This window comes from Elgaria multicarinata, chromosome 17, assembly GCF_023053635.1.
Source record: "Elgaria multicarinata webbii isolate HBS135686 ecotype San Diego chromosome 17, rElgMul1.1.pri, whole genome shotgun sequence".
NCBI classification, from domain to species: domain Eukaryota; kingdom Metazoa; phylum Chordata; class Lepidosauria; order Squamata; family Anguidae; genus Elgaria; species Elgaria multicarinata.
The window spans coordinates 20,038,498-20,057,927 of record NC_086187.1 but is presented as its reverse complement, the minus strand read 5'-3'; the positions used below and the strand labels follow the sequence as shown (position 1 = coordinate 20,057,927).

The 19,430-nt window shown below is 43.0% G+C and overlaps 2 protein-coding genes across 2 annotated transcripts in view; one reads left to right on the top strand and one right to left on the bottom strand.

The window, feature by feature from the left end:
• The window catches only part of BAIAP2L1 (BAR/IMD domain containing adaptor protein 2 like 1), a 61,326-nt gene extending 57,640 nt beyond the window's left edge, over positions 1-3,686 (top strand). The window contains exons 13-14 of the mRNA XM_063143060.1: positions 422-462; positions 2,521-3,686. Of these exons, the coding sequence (XP_062999130.1) occupies positions 422-462; positions 2,521-2,596 (117 nt within the window). The 3' untranslated portion in view covers positions 2,597-3,686. The remainder of the gene's footprint in view (positions 1-421; positions 463-2,520) is intronic.
• A 1,767-nt stretch (positions 3,687-5,453) lies between these two features.
• Positions 5,454-19,425, bottom strand: BRI3 (brain protein I3). Its single transcript, XM_063143307.1, has 3 exons — positions 18,983-19,425; positions 12,356-12,473; positions 5,454-5,837 (listed from the first exon to the last, which is right to left on the bottom strand). Exons 1-3 carry the CDS (start codon positions 19,149-19,151, stop codon positions 5,705-5,707), a joined length of 420 nt encoding a protein of 139 aa, XP_062999377.1. The 5' UTR covers positions 19,152-19,425; the 3' UTR covers positions 5,454-5,704.
• Positions 19,426-19,430: the final 5 nt, after the last annotated feature.

Here is a 19,430-nt window from a genome sequence, read left to right as displayed (position 1 = left end):
TTTGGCTCCCGAAACTTCCGACTACATTATCTGTAAAGATGTCCTTGAAGTGTTGTTGCTTCAGATAAGAGCGATGGGTGTGAGATGGATCCAAATGGCCGCCCTGTGAGATTGATGGCGTGATTGTGCCACCGCTGCCATCTGCAGTGGCCATGCAGGTTTCCTGTGTTGTATTGAACACAACTGCTGCTAACTTTCATGCTGAAATAGCGGCAGCAGGAAGAGGTAGTATACTACCCTATTGTCTGAATAGCATAGAACATTTATTTATTTATTTATTTAGAATATTTATATACCGTTCCCCATTGAAAAATTTTGGAGTGGTGTACAAGATAAAATGAAAATAAAAACTCAATAAAACTCTTATTTTATAGAATAGCCACGACTAAGCATTGATTATGGTTATGTTTTCCTTTTTCAGAAACCTGACATGAATGGCATTGTAAAACCACCTTTCCTAAGGTAGGACTGCACCTTTCAGCGTAATTAAAATATTCAACAGTGCATGAACTAATGCTACAGTCTTGAAAAGGGGTGACCGCGGGTGGGGCTTTGGGTTGCAGCACCCCACCCACCCCTCCTAACACCCATTACTTCTTTGGGATTTATTTATTTATTTGTTTATTTGTTTGTTATTAATTACATTTTTATACCACCCAACAGCCGGAGCTCTCTGGACGGTTCACATTGGCGGGATGATTCCAATTAATCCCTTTTGACATTTCAGGGAATGGGTTGAAATTATCCAGGTTGCCATTTTGCCCCTGGAGAAGCAAGAATGGATTGGGGGAACTGACAGAACAGCAAACCTCAATGCCACAGTACAGCGCGAGTTGGACAAGCTCTGTACTCTGGTAAACAGGGCCAGGGACACCATCATTTCATTACGCTTAATCAGGTTCTCCTTGGGCCTGTTCAGAAGACACCTTAAATCATGGCATTAACCATGGTGATTAAGCCAGAAAGCCAGGCTGTGTTCAGAAGACACCTTAAACCATGGCTTTAACCATGGTGAATAAGGGTTTTTGCTTTATTCACTGTGGTTAAAGACGTGGTTTAAGGTGTCTTCTGAACACGGCCTGGCTTTCTGGCTTAACCACCATGCTTAAAGCCATGGTTTAAGATGTCTTCTGAATGGGGCCATTGAAGCTGCTACAATCCTTCCTGGGTCACACATTATGCTAAGGGAGGGGTGATAGAAAACACTGAAGGTTGGATGAAAAGAAACGGAATAAGCGCTGAGAGAGGGTTGTGCCCAAGAGTGTGATAGAAAAGTCGCTCCCTTGTTCTTTGTCAATGAGCCCTCCTATTATTGACCTGTTACCAATTCTATTTAAACTATAACAGAATATAATTAAGTAGCACCCTGCAAACTCAATTTATATTTCAAACAAACTGGTACGAAAGAGAAGTACATACGTCAGTCAAGTTTAACAGGGTCATTCTATATCTTTGGATGTTTCAAGGAACGATTAAGTAGCTCCAGAATAAAACAGAGCAGCAGATTGTGGCTCAAGTTCCCTACATCAGCCTTCCACAACATGATGCCCTTCAGACGTGTAGGACTACAATTCCCATCACCTTCAGCCAGCCGTGGGTGATGGAAGTTGTAGTCCTGCACGTCCGGAGAGCATCATGTGGCAGGGAGGCTGATGTACAGTATTTAAGGTCAGCCAGTGTGGTATTGTGGTTATAACCACATTGGACTAGGACCCAGGGTCAAATCTTCATTCAGTCAACAAAGGTCGCTGGCTGGTCTTGGGACAGTCATTCTTTCTCAGCCTAAGCTACTTCATTGGGTCGTTGTAAGACAGAGGTGGCGGCAGGAAGAGCCGCACACAGAGGTCCTTTAAGAAAGTGTGGGATATTAATGTAATAAATAAAAAATATCTTGTGCCCTTCCGGTGGGAATGGACTGGAGAACTCACTTATGGAACAGGAATAAAAGTTGGCCATTGGTGAGAATGGTTAAATCATTACTGCTTGATCCTTCGGTGTCTCTTGTTAATAACAAGTGTTTTAAGAAGACACACTTCTGGTGTGTGATTTATTTATTATATTTATTTTGGACTTGTTTATAAAGCATTCCAGGCAAACTTCACAAAGCATTTTACATGAAATCACTGAAACATTAGTAAATTATGTAATTTCCTCCTCCAAACAAAACTTTCAATTCTCATATGCTGTATTACTCTGCCTCTAATAACCACCATCACCCCCACCGAAACGGCCACCAGGAAAACCATAAATCGTTACAGAGGAATGGGGCTTCTCTTTTTCCCTGGACCACAACTGAACGTTGGCCCACAGCTACTATCTGAGCATTTGATGCAGAAAGGCCTCGAGGATGAGAGAGCAACAATCCTTAGCATAGCCCTGGTGTTCCTGCTGCTGGTTCTTAAAACTGCAACAGGGCCTGATATAAAATCGTCCACTTGTAAAAATCTTAACATTATTAGCTGCGTATTTTGTATTATCTCAAACCTTATAATTTTGTGTGTGGTTATTGTTTTACTACAGTGGGGAAAATCCATTTGTCACCGTGAAACTCCGACCAACAGTAACAAATGACAGATCAGCACCAATACTTCGATGAGCAACATTAACGGAATGTTTTTTACCCTTCCTTGTAAACATTATACTATCTTCAGCAATATGATTTTTGGATGCGGTCTGTTGTTGTTTTAAAACGTTATTTAAATGTAATTAATGTGTACAGAAGCAGAAAGTTGTAAAGGATTTCCTGACTTTTAAAAAATCTTTTTGCTTCCTACATCAGCTAATTATTGATGGGTTAAGATGCTTGAAAATTCTCTTGATTTTACAGTGTGCCTTGTTTAGGAATACAGAATTGCGAAAATAGGGACGAGGCTTGAGTATTATCATTATCAGCATAATTATTCATTTATTCCTCTGTGCCAGTTGTATGGTTAATCCTATGGGTAAGTTCCAATTATTTAAGTTTGCTGGTACCATTTACTTAGACACATGAATACACTTAGCTGATTTTTAAATAGTCAAGCCATTTAAGGATTGCCTTAACATACAGTGAAATATTGTGTATAGTAATATTTTCATTATATCGGTTAAGATAAATGTCTTAGGGTACAATAAGAATAAATATCTTCTGAATGATCAGAAAATGTAATATTCTTGAACATAGTTTGCAATGTGTTAAAACACAATATAACTATTGCACTGTCTTTATTTTAGCAGGATTCTAACTCATAGGAGAGGTTAATACAAATTATTTCAGTGATGAATAATTACAAATGGAAACCTACGTATTCCTTTACTGTATTCTCCCTTTTTTAAAAAGTGCATGATCTTCAGATTTTGTCGCTAAAGAGAGTTTGATACACAGATAATAAAATATGGATTGTTACTGCATAAAGAATTGCATTATACACACACAAACAAAACCATGTATATATACCTACTTACATTTTACCCTTTTGGTTACGGCATACGCTGTCTCCATTCCTAGGTAGCTGCAAGCTGGTCTCTTAAGCAGTGGTTAAAGAGAACATTATACAAAAGAAATGTAGATGTACATTCCCTTCAACTTTTCACCAATGAACTTAAGTGGAATCAGGAGCATGCCCTGGTAGACAACACTGGATCAGGAGACAGGGCGGAAGAGTATTCAGTCGTTAATCATTTTGACACAGTTTGGCATGGTCAATAAAGAGGGCTATGGAATAACAGTTCCACGTGAAGTAATCTTAAGTAGACAGCTTGTGTAAGGCTTCTCCCACCCTCATATTCCAGATCATCTTGTATTCCAGATCTAAATCTTTTGTGATTCTTGATAATGAGGAAAGCACTGTGAAGAGTGCAAAATGCATTGCATTATCATTGGAACTACTCCTTTGGGTACAGAACTGTGAGTAGTTCTGCGCTCTGCACAATTCTTTATGGCAATGGTTCCCAATTAGCTAAGTATTGGGGACCCCTTGTTTTTCAAATGCCAAGCCATGGACCCCTACTTTTGAAAAATGTGTTATCTCTATGGTAGTTACCTGTGCAAAGCAATTTTTTGGAGAAAATAAGGGGTAGCCCCTAATAAGCAAAAGATTTTAGGTATACTAAAAAAGTCCATAAAATTTGTGATATTACAACGCAAAAAAGACAATGATTTAGTTAGGAATATAAAGACGAATTTAATTTTACTAATGTCTAGTTTACAATTGAACAAATTATGACTTGTCTAGCAGCTACTAAACCTAAATGTGATGGGAGAAACCATGCCTCTTTTTGTCCCGAACAATCCCTTCCACATCTGGTTCAATATTTCCTACGTTTAATCTCAAATCTCAACATTGAGCCGATTTCTAGGCTTGTTCTTCATATAACAAAATGCCAAAAATGTTTGTTCACAAAGATATGTGGAACAAAAGGGAACTAGATGTTTCAAAGCTTTTTCACCTAACTTCTTAAAATCAGAAAAAACCTTCACCCAGAATTGGTCCAGTCTATATTCTTTGAAAAATTATTTCAACGAACCATCACAAGTCACGTCAACAAGTGCATCTTGCTCTTCCGCAGATAGAGTTGTAAAAGGATTCCTTATCCATGAGTTTTCAGGATTAGGTGCAGGGAAGTAATCTCTGAAGCTAGTCGCTAAATCACACAGGTGCTCAGTGATGGTATATTTTACTTCTGGTAAGAATTCATCGTCAGTGGACTCCAGAAATGAACGGTGAATATGTGAATGGTGCCACGGACCTCCTGGGTGGGTTACGCGAACCTCCTGGGGTCCACGGACCACCAATTGGGAACCACTGCTTTATGACATTGTCCTGAAGACTGCATACAGCTGCATCTACGAAAGCCATCATGAAAGATCTTGCCTGTTGTGTTTGCAAACTGAGAATTTCGCTAAGCTATTTATGAAACTGAGAAAAGCACATACAACTTTTAAGAACAAAACGGCAGTGGAGGATACCTTCTCAGTCAAATATAAAATCAAAGACTATGTCTAATTCTTAAGATGGAAATTCCTGACACTTGTTTACAACCCACATGAGGAAAAAGGGTGGGGTGGGGTTAGAAGACCCTTTTCTTACTTTCATCTTTAGCTGGGTTTACCAACCTGTGCCAGACATTTCTAAATGCACTTTGAATTGTGTATAACATTGATACATTTTCAAACATAGGGCGCTATAGACCCTAGCATTCATGGAACAGTGTAGGACTAAGGCAGTTGCTTGAGATAATTTGCCCCTTCAAATAAATGCAACCAAAGGTGCTTTTAAAACACAGTTCTTAAAACTCAAGGTTATAAATCGACAGATTAAATAAAAGTTGAGGCACCAGGTTCAGATGGACAATACTTTAATGAGTACTCTCGCCAGGTAGCGAATCCCCTCTGCTGAAGTTGACAACCCTTGGATTAGTTTATTGTAGTAATTACAGACTTTTCTTTAGAAGGAAAAAGTTGGGGTGCATAGTGAAGTTGCAAAAAGCACTTTTATTTAAATTTCCAAAAAGGTGCATTTAACACACAAAGCCAGGTGGGATTTGTGTCTTGTAGCAGACATGCTCATAGATCAGTTTTACATGCAAGCGAGAGAGAAACTAGTTTCGTCGCACTTATACAAAATCAGCTCAGAAGCAAAAACATGATTGTACAGGACATTTACATTAGAAAAAAGGTACTACAATAGATACAAGCTTCCAAAAGCCTATTTGTGTTGATCCCTTAACCAAATGTCGCACCGCAGTTAGGACATCTTCGTTGTCTCAACGCAAGACAGAAGAGTATTCCAATAGGGAAGAAAAAAATGGCACAGAAAACACCAAGGCAGGTGAAGGTATCTTCTAATACGCCAACTCTGTGAAAACAAAAAGTATGACATTACTATTTAAATTTTAAGGTAAAATGAATACCAAGCTTGTCAAGAGCAACACAAACCCTTTCTAAATATTAATCTTCCATACCAATACAATCTATACAGTTTTGGTATACTTTGTTCGTGACACAAGGAAATTAGGAATCCTATTTTGAATAATAGCACACACCCCTTTCAACAAAACAAGAAATAAAAAAAAAATTCCACTCCAAAACCTTCACGGTAGTTTATACACCAATGTTCCAGCTGGATATCAGGAAAAACTTCCTGACTGTTAGAGCAGTACGACAATGGAACCAGTTACCTAGGGAGTTTGTGGGCTCTCCCACACTAGAGGCATTCAAGAGGCAAATGGACAACCATCTGTCAGGCATGCTTTAGGGTGGATTCCTGCACTGAGCAGGGGGTTGGACTCGATGGCCTTATAGGCCCCTTCCAACTCTACTATTCTATGATTCTATGAAACTAAACAGAATCCAAATAACTGAAAAATCAAAAATGAAGCCCAAATGTTAAGTAAAAAGGCGCAGTTAATAAAAAAAATGCAGTGGGCTTTTCCACTTTAAAAGTTTCCAAAATACAATAAAACACACAATAAATAAGGAATCAATGCAACAACATCCCGACACCATTCCATTATAATAGCTAGTTCAATCACAGATAAAACAGTAAATCAAAGCATGAAAACAATTATGGTTCACTGAAAAGCAAATGGTCTTCACCTGGTGTATAAATATAAGAAAATTGAGTTGTTATTATTAGGTAGGCCTCTCTGGAGAGGGCGTTTCATACATGGGGCACCATTAAACACTCAGGAAAGTAATAGCAGGGTTTGCTTTTACTTAGCAATTAGAAGAAGTTCCTGGGGAAGTTATTCCGTAAGCAGAGCACCACAGTGAGCCCAGCTCTAAACAGGGATATGTGTATTTAACATCCCATTTCATTTAAAATGATTTGTTTCTGAATTCCAACTCTCCCAATTCTAATATGCAGATATTTTATTTTAGGCAAGAGGCCTTTTGATGACTTCGCATTCCAGAGAAGACTCAAAACTGTGACAGAGAAGGTGCCCCTTTGCTTGAAGGCAGAGAGGAAAACATTTCAGCTAGCAGAGGTTTGGAGAGAGAGAAGAAAAACACTGCTCCGGACATGACTAGAAGTAATTCATGGAGAATAAGACATTTTATGCTGCAGGTGTAACATGGCGGGAGAGAGAAGGTAGAACAGCTCGGTTACATAACGTGCACACACAGCACAAGTATGAAGGAAAGGTTCTCAACTCCAGATTTGAGTTAGATTAGTTTCTTGGGCTTCTTGCCCAGGAATGCTTCTGTGTTGACTTCACAAGTCCAACAGAGGCGACCTCCCTAGAGAGGAGAGCGTTTCCAAAACTGTTCTAATACCAAACAAGATTTCTCTACACCTACACAATGCCTCTCTCTTTAATAGCCACCCCTTTACGGATATCACAGGAGAAACAAAGAAATCTACATTCTTGCCCTCACTAACTGGTTTTTTCATAAGGAGAAGAGTGAGTTCTTTCCACCAAGGCTATACACCCAAAACTCACCCTTGGGAGGGAAGAAAAGGCCTCAACATTTTACTCTAGGGAGAGTCACATGTTTCTCCCTAGTTTTCTTAACAGCGGAAGTACAGCAGTGTTGATTTAAACAGAGGGCGTGTTTTGGCAGCTGTCTATGCGAGAAAAGCCAAAAAGGAAAAAACTTGAATGACCTTGAAATGCAGACTCAAAATGTAGTTTAGCAGGGGCCAGTGTGGTAGTTATGAAATCTTGATCTTTTAGTGATGAAAAGAGCAAGTTAAAGGGACAGACAGCACAGAGCTCAAACAAACAGGACAAGAACAGCAGAGAGAAATCTAGAAGGTACAATCTGACTAACAAACGTCTTTGGTCACCTCAGGTCACCTTAAAAGAGACACACCTATTTGCTTCTCCTCTAGGCCCTGAAATGCCCTAAAGCCACTTTAATGCATAAGCAGGTTTAAACAATCCCCATCATTTCCAGGTAAAAGAATCTCAGCACAGCTGCAAGAAGATCTCCGCCCAAGACTCTAGAGCAATCTTCCCCAACCTGGTATGCGACTAGATAGGTCGATTAAAATTCCCATCATCTCCAAACAGCATGGCCTGTCAGCTGAGGATAACGGCAGTTGTAGTCCAAAACGTCCAGAGGTCGCCAGATTGAAAAGGGGTAGACAGACCAAGGGCAGCTTCATAAGACCTACAATTAGCATTCGCATGATAACTTTATTTATTGGAACGAAAAGATAAAAGTAGTGAGCAAGCTTTCGAGTTCACCAAAACTCTCCTGTAAGACAGGAGAGAAGGGCAGACAGAAAATGAAGTTGGCTAAAAAGGGTTTGTACTAATCTTATGAGAGAGTGAAGGTGGTGTTCTGCAGACTTAATTAGGTCAGACCTCATGAGTGCGACCAAAAAAATATCTCAGGTTCTTCCATGGCTGCTCTCCCGTAGAAGATATAGAACCCAGCAATTAATTCAGAAGTTCCACCATTATTATCAATCACTTATAAAGTGCCTAAACTTTTCTAGGCTCTGCGCACACATATTGAAAGATAAGACATTCCTTGCTTGCAGGCTCACAATGTAATAAAGGAAGAGTAATTGTGGTTCTGATTACACAATTACAAAGCACTCAAGCAATAAGAGCTGAATAAAGGAGCTTTTGTACAGTGGAAAGCAGTCCTCAATAAATCCAAATCTAGGCCCATTTCACACCTCCTGCATATAATGATCCAGTCAGATGAATGATCGCTATGGTTAACAATTTCTATGAAAGCATGCCGCAGTAACCAAAGTCACAGTGACGTGCACCCTTATGCTAAGCAAATACAAATTATGCCATATTACCCAAATTTATCATGCAAATCAAGCAAAGATGTGTATATTTATTTATTTTATTTTATTTATATCCCGCCTTTTTTCCCTCCAAGGAACCCAAGGCGGTGTACATAATCCTCCTCCTTATTCAAAAACAAACTGAAACAAAATTGTTACCCATCCTTTCAAACCATCTTTATTTTCCTTCCTAGCCTGAACAAAAACTTTGGACAAAGCCAGCCTTCTTTACTGCTTATTGTGTATTTATTTTACTTCAAATACGTTTTGCCCCCACTCCTCAGAGGAAAATGCTCCCCAAGCAGTTTACATATCATAAGTAAAACAAAACATTCCCAACTACACAGGTCTCTTAAGACCTGGGGAAACCCGTTCTTTTAGTCCCTTCCCCAGGGAAGTTTAAAGAGGCTTTGGTCGGAGCAAGACCAATTTTGTACATAGAGCAGCAAACTAGACAACCAGATTCAAGGTCTTGAACCTGGATGTTGAACCAGAGTCAGCGTTCTCAACACAATCATGTTATTTCCTGCTTCAGTGGCTAAGTATTTCACATAGGAAAACCACGAACTCGTCATCATGTTTAGTCATTGCCTAATTTCCAAACAATAAATTCCCGGTAACTGTCTTTCCTTAACTCACTGCTGCGTGTAAAAGGAAGAAATTTACATATCAAAAGCTAGAGACATTGATAACCACTGCCTTCTTTATGGAGGTTACCTCTTAGATCAGGTAATGGGGATTCGGGAAGGGGACTGGAATATGCTCTATTTAAAAACATGCTAATCTTAGCTATAAAATAAGCGTTGGCCTGGGGGACCTAAGCAGCTTTCCTTTGGCTTAAAGCTATGCCATTCCCAGGCCAACTAAAAATAGAGGGAGTTTATTTATACCACAAGCAGAGCCTTGCATCTAAGCTGTCCTGGTTGGAGAGCTATTGAAATTTAAATATCCATTTACAACACTTTTTAATTTTATTTATTTACATTTATAACTTGCCTTCTTCCCTCCAAGAAACCCAAGGCAGCGTACATAATAATCCTCCTCCTTTCCATTTTATCCTCACAACAACCTTGTGAGGCAGGCTGGGCTGAGAGTCTGTGCCTGGCCCAAAGTCACCCAGTGGGTTTCCATGGCCGAGTGGGGACTAGAACCTGGATCTCCCGACACTCATTCCAACACTCTAGCCACTACGCCACACTGGCTTGATCAACAGTTAAAGACACACAGACTAGATGACAACCCATACTCAAGTGTGGGTCGTGTTGAACTGTGAACTGTTGTGTTGTGCGAACCCAGCCGCACTAACAAATCATGGTTTGTTAATCATGAACAACCTACACTTTACAACCCAACAATACACCGTGGTTCTCTTCATAGATTGTTCATTGTGTGTTTTTTAGTTTTTGTATATTTATAGAATCTTGTTATCCACACTGGAGACTTAAATCAGAAGGTGGGTTATAAGTATCTTCTAAAATATATATTTAAACAAAAAATAAGTCAATTTATCACTATGGTGAGGCATTTGAGGCCTGACTGGGGGAAGCCAGCTTTAATTGCCTTTTCCCTCTAATCATGATTAAGGGCTTGACCTTGCTTTTTACCATTCCTAACAAATAAGCCAATTAAGGTCATGATCTTCACAAGGTGGAATACTGCTAAGGACTTGTTTAGTGCAAGCTACACATTGCTCTTCAGCTTGGGCTTGGCCATAAGTAGATACGACACAGATGTCAGATGAACAGGAGATGTCACATGAAAAGCCAGTGTGGTGTAGCGGCTAAGGTGTTGGACTGGGAGTCGGGAGACCCGGGTTCTAGTCCCCACTCGGCCATGGAAACCCACTGGGCGACTTTGGGCCAGTCACAGACTCTCAGCCCAACCCACCTCACAGGGTTGATGTTGTGAGGATAAAATGAAGAGGATTATGTATGCCGCCTTGGGTTCCTTGGAGGAAAAAAGGTGGGATATAAATACAATAATACATTCATACATATGACGCAGATGTCAGATGAATAGGAGCATTGGTTAAAGGCATGTCCTGTGATTAAACCCCAGAAACTAAAATGATATGGAACTAACAAAGTTCTCAAAGGTATGAAACTCCAAGCTCCTTCAAGAACTATGAATACAAGTGCAATGCACACATTTAAAAAAATGTAGTCACCATAATAAATCTCAGTCTGATTTCTCAACTTTAACGTCAGCACATAAAGAAAGATGGGTGCAACAGCTATACTAAACATTTTTCCCAAGTCCTCCCTGTTCATTTGCCTGCCAATAGGACCAATAAGGTTGGTGGGCCCAAGAGACAGGGCCTCCTCTGCTGTGGCCCCACAGTTATGGAATTCCCTGCCTGCCAACTGCCCTACACATGGCCCCATCAGTGTAAGTCTTCAACAGGCCTGAAAAACTTCCCTGCTCCAGAACATATTCTCCCAACTGTACTGCTGGCTTAATGTATTTCATGTAAAACTTTGTAATATTAGGCCTACCTTTCAAGTTGCTCTCTTAAATCTGTTTACCACAGTCTGATCTGATCATTGGGATGTAACAATGCATCTTAACGTTTTGTGTGTGTTGCTTTACGGGGCCAGTGTGATGAAGTGGCTAGAGTGTTGGGCTGGGAGTCGGGGGATCTGGGTTCTAGTCCCCACTTGGCCATGAAAACCCACTGGGTGACTTTGGGCCAGTCACAGACTCTCAGCTAGTTCAGGGCACTAAATGTCACTATTTCTGAGCACTTGGCTCAAGTGAATAAGAACATAAGCAGAGCCCTGCTGGATCAGACCAAAGGTCCATCTAGTCCAGCACTCTGTTCACACAGTGGCCAACCAGCTGTTGACCTGGCACCAACAAAGCAGGACATGGTGCAACATCAATCTCCCACCCATGTTCCCCAGCAACTGGCGCATACAGGCTCACTGCCTCAGATACTGGAGGTAGCACATAACCATCAGGGCTAGTAGCCACTGATAACCTTCTCCAGGAATTTATCCAACCCGCTTTTAAAGCCATCCAAATTGGCGGCCATCACTACACCTAGTGGTAGTGAATTCTATAATTTAACTATGCACTGTGAGAAGAAGTCCTTCCTTTTATTTGTCCTGAATCTCCCTCTAATCAGCTTCATGGGATGACCCCATTGGGTTCTAGTATTTTGAGAGAGGGAGAAAAATGTCTCCCTATACACATTCTCCACACCGTGCATAATTTTAGCCAGGAACGGGTGGGGAGGCTGTCACTGCCACCACTCATCACCCAAGGCAGCTGCTTCACTCCATCTAATGAAAGGGCCGGCCCCAACAAGCCTAGCACATGTTCTGAAGGAATACCTTGCAGCTGAATTTGAGCAATACCTGGAGGAGAGACACACACCCCTCCCCTGGAATCCAACACACAGCACTGTGGAATGCCAACATGGAAGAAAAGTAGGATGTGGGTAGAACAAACAATGATACATACATGGAAGACAGCACTATTTTATTTTAAAGGGGGAGAAAGAACTGTGCTCCCCAGCTGGTTATTTTATTTTATTTATTTAAAGAAGTTATCCATGGAACCAGGAGCCAATGCTTAAGAGGATTTTAGAGAGGCAATAAAGGAAAAAGAATGACTACCTGCAAGCTGGACAGCCGCCAACAACGACAACAGACGTGGTGGTGGTGGGCTGCTGGATTATCGTGTACGTGGTATTGGGATAGTTATGCGGAGACGGACCTGAAGGAACAGCATATCCTGGGCGGAAAAAGCAGAAATGCAGAGAAGAGCATGTTAATGTCTAAACGGACAACTTGGGAGTTAGACCATTTGATGGCGTCTTGCAAATTGTAACTCCGGGAGGGTTACCTGACTTCTTTTCCACTTGTGTAAACTCCTCACATCTACACTGTTGCCAGATTAGCTGGCTATTGGAATATACACGGTTGCCAGATTGTTCTAGCTATTGGAATCTGAGGACTGTCAATGAGAGTTTCTCTCTCTCTCTCTCTCTCTCTCACTCACTCTCACACACACACACACACACACACTCTCTCTCTCTCTCTCTCTCTCTCTCTCTCTCTCTCTCTCTCTCTCTCTCTCTCTCTCACACACACACACACACACACACACACACACACACACACACACACACCAGTCTCCAATTCTTGGAACATCCACTTGGAACAAAGACATGTTGCCTTTCTGGCTATGTGAACTATCTGCAAATCCCCCACTGCGTTTTCAACACAGTCCTAGATTTAGGACGGACACTTACGCGTCACCCAAAAAGACGAGGGGAGAGGTGTGCCTAAAAGTCTCATATGCCAATTTATATGGCTGGATGCAGGTTTAAACAGGATTACTCCCTATTAAATACAAATACAATTCATCTCAGCATCCTGGGGGAAGCGGACCACTTGATGACCTGTTCACCTGCTCAGTCTGGTATCCAGGTGCTAACTTTCCTCTACCCCCCCCCCCCCCGGCATTTGACAGCATACGAGGGGCTTCTTAATGCATCCGTTGAAGCATTCGGTTGTCAGTGATGTTTTAGTTGTTTATGGGTATTTTAGTAGAAATGGTTCAACCATTTTAAATTGCGTATGTCTTACTCTTGAAGACAGAGAGATGGATTCCTGTTAACAAGGCAATAAATGGAAGCCACACCGTGTGTGTTTTTCCCACAGGCTATTAAGTTTGCTTCAAGTGACCACATTTAGCCAAGAATAACAAAGCTTTGTGAGATTATTTATTTATTTATTTATTGCAAGATCCAACCTATCAAATGTTTGCTTGTTTGCTCTCTCATCTGTGTCCACCAAGAAGGATCTGTGACAAATTCTTCTGAATACCACATAATAGTTTTTACTGTATGTAATAGCAAACTATTTCTAGACTTCTGTTCTCCGCATTCGGGCTTATGAACACAAATACAGCTAATTATTAACTTCAAAGAGCGTACTTCAATGCCACTGGAAAAAGTAAATCAACAGTTTCAAAACTGAGTAAGGGTCGCAGGTTCCAGTAAACACAGGGAAGGAAAAAACTTTCTGCTTCAGAAACAGATTCAAGTAAAAATCTCAGATGAACCCAAACATTTCTACAACTTTCATGACACCTCACGTTTGCCTATGCTAACTAAGTAGATGGGAGTTGTAGGCCAAAACAATTGAAGGGCTACAAGTTTAAGAAGTCACTGTTCAAAGTCCAGTGTTTCTGAGCACAGCTTTGGATGAGCCTAGTTTTTTCTTTTGACTTCTGCTGCTTTTAGGCTGGAATTCTCTTCTTTGATGGCTAGATGGACCAATGGTCTGACTTAGTATTCCTGTGGTCCTCTTCTGTTTAGAACTAGAATGCTGAGATCTACCAACCACAGCCAGACACAAAGTGGTGGGTCAGTCTGGGCGGTGTCCATTATCTATGGCACTCCGAGCACTGAGATATATCCATATCTCCATGCTCTTTACCCTAGAGATCAGGGATTGTAATGCATCATGCTAAACCTAGCCAGTGGAACTGAACCATGACCTGGTCAAAAGCAACCAATTAGTGCTCCTATTTTACAGATGAGGAACACTGAGGCTGAGAGATAAAACAATTAGCGCAAGGCCAGCCACAGCAGAGAGGTTCTTGTTTTTTCATCCCCTTTCAGTAACGACCAACCTTGAAGATCAACCACAAAGCACCCAGAGATCTACCAGATCCCAATCTACCTTCTGCTTACCCCTGCTATATTACACAGTGGAGAAGCACAATCCCGTTCTTTAGATTGGACTTGGGACTCTAGTCCCGCTGGCCCAGAAATATATTTTCTGGCGTATATTATTAATTGTAGCTATTACTCAGTTAACTTTTCTTTTTTCTAAAGCTTTTAAAACTTGATTTTGATCTGACTTTTATACTGTTAGTTTTACTCTACCCTGTGCCTGTTTCGTGCATTCTCTTCCCCTTCTTGTTTTATTATGATTTTATTAGAATGTAAGCCTATGCGGCAGGGTTTTGCTATTTTATTGTTTTACTCTGTACAGCACCATGTACACTGATGGTGCTATATAAATAAATAATAATAAATAATAATAATCAGAAGGGAACGTGATATTTTTCCCTTGAAGCTAATGTTTCCACTGTGAAAAAATAATAATTGCCTTTTACCATCATTCAACCCACAGATTGTTGTTTCGAAGAGGGAAAAATGCATTTCACACACCCCAGTTAGTGCAACTGGATTGACGCCTGTGACATCACTAGAAATGTACAACTAAATCTTCCCTCTATACCTTTTAAAATAAAACAAAAAAATCAATGTTTTTCTTCCTCCCCCCAAAAGCAAAACAAACTCTAGAGCAGTGATGAAGAATGTGCAGCCCACAAGATGTAGCTGTATTACAACTCCCATCATCCCTCATGGCTAGGGCTGATCGGAGTTGCAATCCACAACATCTGGAGGACCACCCATTCCCATCCTTGCTTTAAGGAGCAATCCTATGCATGTTTAGACAGAAAAAAAGGAAGTCCTACAACTTTTTTGGGGGGGTGGGGTGGGGTGGGGAAAGCTGCAAGTTGTAGGATTTTTTTCTGCCTCGGCATGCACAAGATTGCACCCGCAACATGCATAGGATCGCACCCTTAGCGGCTGAGCACTTTCTCACTTACCGCCCATAGGAATGCTCTTCTAATCCTGTTAGACAGACTTTCCCCAACTGATGCCCTTGAGATGTCTTGACTACAATACCCAGCATCCCCCAGCCTGCATGGTTGTCTGGGGGATGTGAGAAATCATAGTCCAACAACTCCAGAAGTCACCACGTAGGAGAAAGCTGCTATAACACAAATGACAGCTAATAGAACTTTGGCTATTGGGCGGTATATAAATGCAATAAATAAATAAATGCTGTATTTTCCGACCCTTGGGAATTCCTCTGTCTTTCAGTGACTTTTTAAGAGTTCCCACCCATCCAAGGCTGTGCACTCCCATCTACCCTACTTTTTAAAAAAGAAAAAAAAAGACTGTCAATTTCATTTCCTGCTGTCAAATGCAGGACAATGAAATTGACAAGCCAGCATAGCAAAAACAGAAAGCCCTGCTGGATCAGACTAAAGTTCCATCTATGCCAACCTCCTGGCTCCTACAATGACCATCTGAATCCTTCATGCCCTCTCATGGGCCATAACGTTGCATTACCCCTTTGCAACTGAGGTGAGCATTGAACTGGGATGCGGGAGATCCGGGTTCTAGTCCCCACTCGGCCAACCACAGACCCTCAGCCTAACCCACCTCACAGGGTTGTTGTGAGGATAAAATGGAGGGGAAGACGACCGCATAAGCTGCCCTGGGTTCTTTCCAAGAGAAAAAAAGGTGGGATATAAATGTAATAGTTAATAACGAAATAAATATTCAGTGGCATACTGCTTCTGGATCCATAACCACCAGTTTTTTATTTATTTATTTATTTATATAGCACCATCAATGTACATGGTGCTGTACAGAGTAAAACAGTAAATAGCAAGACCCTGCCGCATAGGAAAACAGTTCCAAGAGGCATCACACAAAAGGAGCATGCATTTGGTGTGGACGTGGTCCCCAGGTATGTCTAAAATAATCCAACAGGCCTCATCAGGAAGAATTCATGCAATGCCCTTTTGAAGCCGTCACCACATCTTGTAGTCGTGAATGCCATAAACTCTGCGCTGTGTGTAGAAGTTCTTCCTTTTATCTGTTCTGAATTTCCCACCAATCAGCTTCCTGGGAGGACCCCTTTGGGTTCTAGTATTATGGGAGAGGGAGAAAAATGTCTCCCTATCCATATTCTCAATAACAAGAGGAGACATGGTGAAGGATTAAGAATGGAGTTAAATCCCGCCCCTTCTTCTGACAGAATACTAAACATTAAGAAGAGCCAGGCTGAATCAGACCAAGGGTTCATTGAGTCCAGCACTTTGTTCACACAGTGGCCAACCAGTGCAGGACACGGCTTCAACTACACCCTCCCGCCCATGTTCTCCAGAATCTGACTCATCATGAAGGGTAATCTGGAGAACTGATGATGCTTCCAAGAACCACTCCAACCATGAGAATTGCTTCCAGAACTTCAGAGTTCAAATCCCACTTTCCTCTCGGTCAAGTCAGAACCTCAAGTTTTAGAGGTTGTTCCTGTGGTGGGCGGGGCCAGAGGCAAAGAGGTGTGGCCAAAAAACCCAGCCTACAGGACAAGGATTTCAACTTTTTAGAATGGAGGGAGGACAACTGCCCCCCCAAAAAGCCAGGAAACTACCAAATAAGAAAATGAGCAGAGCCAGGGGAAGGCGCCATCAGCAAGCCTGGAACAGGACCCCAGATTTGGCCCACATTCCTGCGGTTCAACACCCACAATATAAAACTTTGCAAGCTGCTTTTTGGAAGTACAACAAAGAGTCTTGCAGCCCCTTAAAGGCTAACACATTTATTATGACATAAGCTTTTGTGGATGACCTAAGAAGAGCCCTGCTGGATCAGACCAAGGGTCTATCTAGTCCAGCACTCTGTTCACACAGTGGGCAACCAGGTGTCAACCAGGAACCACAAGCAGGACAGGATACAACAGCACCCTCCCACCCATGTTCCCCAGCAACTGGTGAGCCCAGGCTTACTGCCCCTAACGCTGGAGGCTGCACTTAGCCATCAGGACTACCATATTTCTTCGATTCTAAGACACACTTTTTTCCCCATATAAACATCTCTAAAAACATAGAATCGCAAGTGAGTTTATTATTTCTTAGAATCAAAGCTTTTTTTTCTGTTGGTGGTACTGAAATTAGTGTGCATCTTACAATCGAAGAAATACGGTAGTAGCCATCACTTCATCAAATGCAACTGCATGAGGATTGTAGCTTAATCCACAAAAACTTAGGCCACAGTAAAATGTACTAGTCTTCGAAGCATCACAAGACCCTTTTTTGCTGCGAGAGACTCACAAAGCTCCACCTCTGGAGACTGTGAGCTTTGTGAGAACAACTGAAATATCTACCAAGACAAAACCATTAGTACAATAGAACAAAACTCCAGAAGTGTTTTCATAGGAAGCTTTCTGTAGCGAGGAACAAGAAGAAATCCCAAACATCGCCTGGCTTGCTTAACAATCCTAAACTTTTTTTGCTCTTCAGAGAACTGGCGCTCCAGGCCAACAGCCAAACAGCTACCTCCACTCATATATTGTATACATAAATCAACAAGGTACAGATAAGACTGATCAAATAAAACAAAAGGGGAAATATTCCCTAACGCAAAAACTTTTAAAAGGGGGAGGGACTTCCCTAAAATCAACACTTCTTTGCAAAGCCCGGAGTTTCTGTTTTTATTTTCCCTTTCCGTCTTGCAGACTTCTCATATCTAAACAGCTGACAGCACACACACACACACACACACACACACAGGGACACAATCATTTCCAACACCGGAGAAGAGCGAGGATCACGTCTGTCCGCCATTCGGAGCATATCCTAACCCACTCCAAAGCTAGGGCTTGGGTTATTAGCTGTGACGTCTGAGTGGCGGGGAGAGAGGCACTCTGGCACTCTGCCCGGGCTCAGAAGCACTGTCCTCTCGCGGCCTCCACCTGTAGCAAGGCTGAAGTCTGGCTGGCGCCAAGAGTTGCTGCAAGCCTCTCCTCGGCTGCAGGTAAAGGAGAGAACAAGCCATCCTCCCCTAGAAGTCCACTCGGTTTGAAACGTTCCCGCCCCTGGAAGCCCCGCCCCTTTTCACGCCCCCTCCCCGAAAGCCCCCTCCCTCTGAAACGCCCCTTCCCCTAAAAGCCCGGCCTTTCTCAAACGCCCCCTCCCCTAAAAATCTGCCCCCACTGAAACTTCCTCTCTCCTAAAAGTCCCCCCTCTGAAACGCCCCTTCCCCCAAACGCCCCCTCCCCCGAAAGTCCCTTCCTTCTCAAACGCCCCTCCCCTAAAAGCCCCCCTGAAACGCCCCTTCCCCTAAAAGGCCGGCCTTTCTCAAACGCCCCCTCCCCTAAAAGCCCCCTTCCTCTGAAACGCCCCCTCCCCCGAAAGTCCCTTCCTTCTCAAACGCCCCTCCCCTAAAAGCCCCCCTTCTGAAACGCCCCTTCCCCTAAAAGGCCGGCCTTTCTCAAACGCCCCCTCCCTCAAAAGCCCCTTCCTTCTCAAACGCCCCTCCCCTAAAAGCCCCCCCAATTTAAAAGCCCCCTCCCCTAAAAGCCCACCGGATTTGACCCCCCTCCCCACCCCCAGACCTGCCGTGCCCAGCGCCCCTCCCGGCTCACCTGCGCCAGGACCCGCGGGGTACGTGTAGGGCGGCGGCGCCTGGAAGCCCGGCTGGGGGGCAGGGATGGCCCCGTAGGTGTTGGGCCCGTACTCGTAGCCTCCTGCGCCGCCGCCGCCCGCGGGGCTGTAGGCTGGCGGCCGGTCCTGGAGCAAGGGCTTGCTGTCCATGATCCGCAGGCAGGGCGGCGGCGGCGGCGCTGCTCCCTCCCTCCCTCTCTCCCTCCCTCCGCCTGGCACCAGCGGCAGGCGGTCAGCCGCGAGGGCCACCCCGGAGCAGGCAGAAGGCGAGGCGGCGGCGGCAGCCCAGAGCCCAACTTTCCAAGCCGGGGTTGCCTAGAGCGCACAACCCGGGATCGCCTCGCCTCGCCTCGCTCCCGCAGCCACGAAGCCGGAGCAGCAGCAGCAGGAGGAAGAGGAGGAGGAAGGGCGCGCGGGGATGCCTCGGAC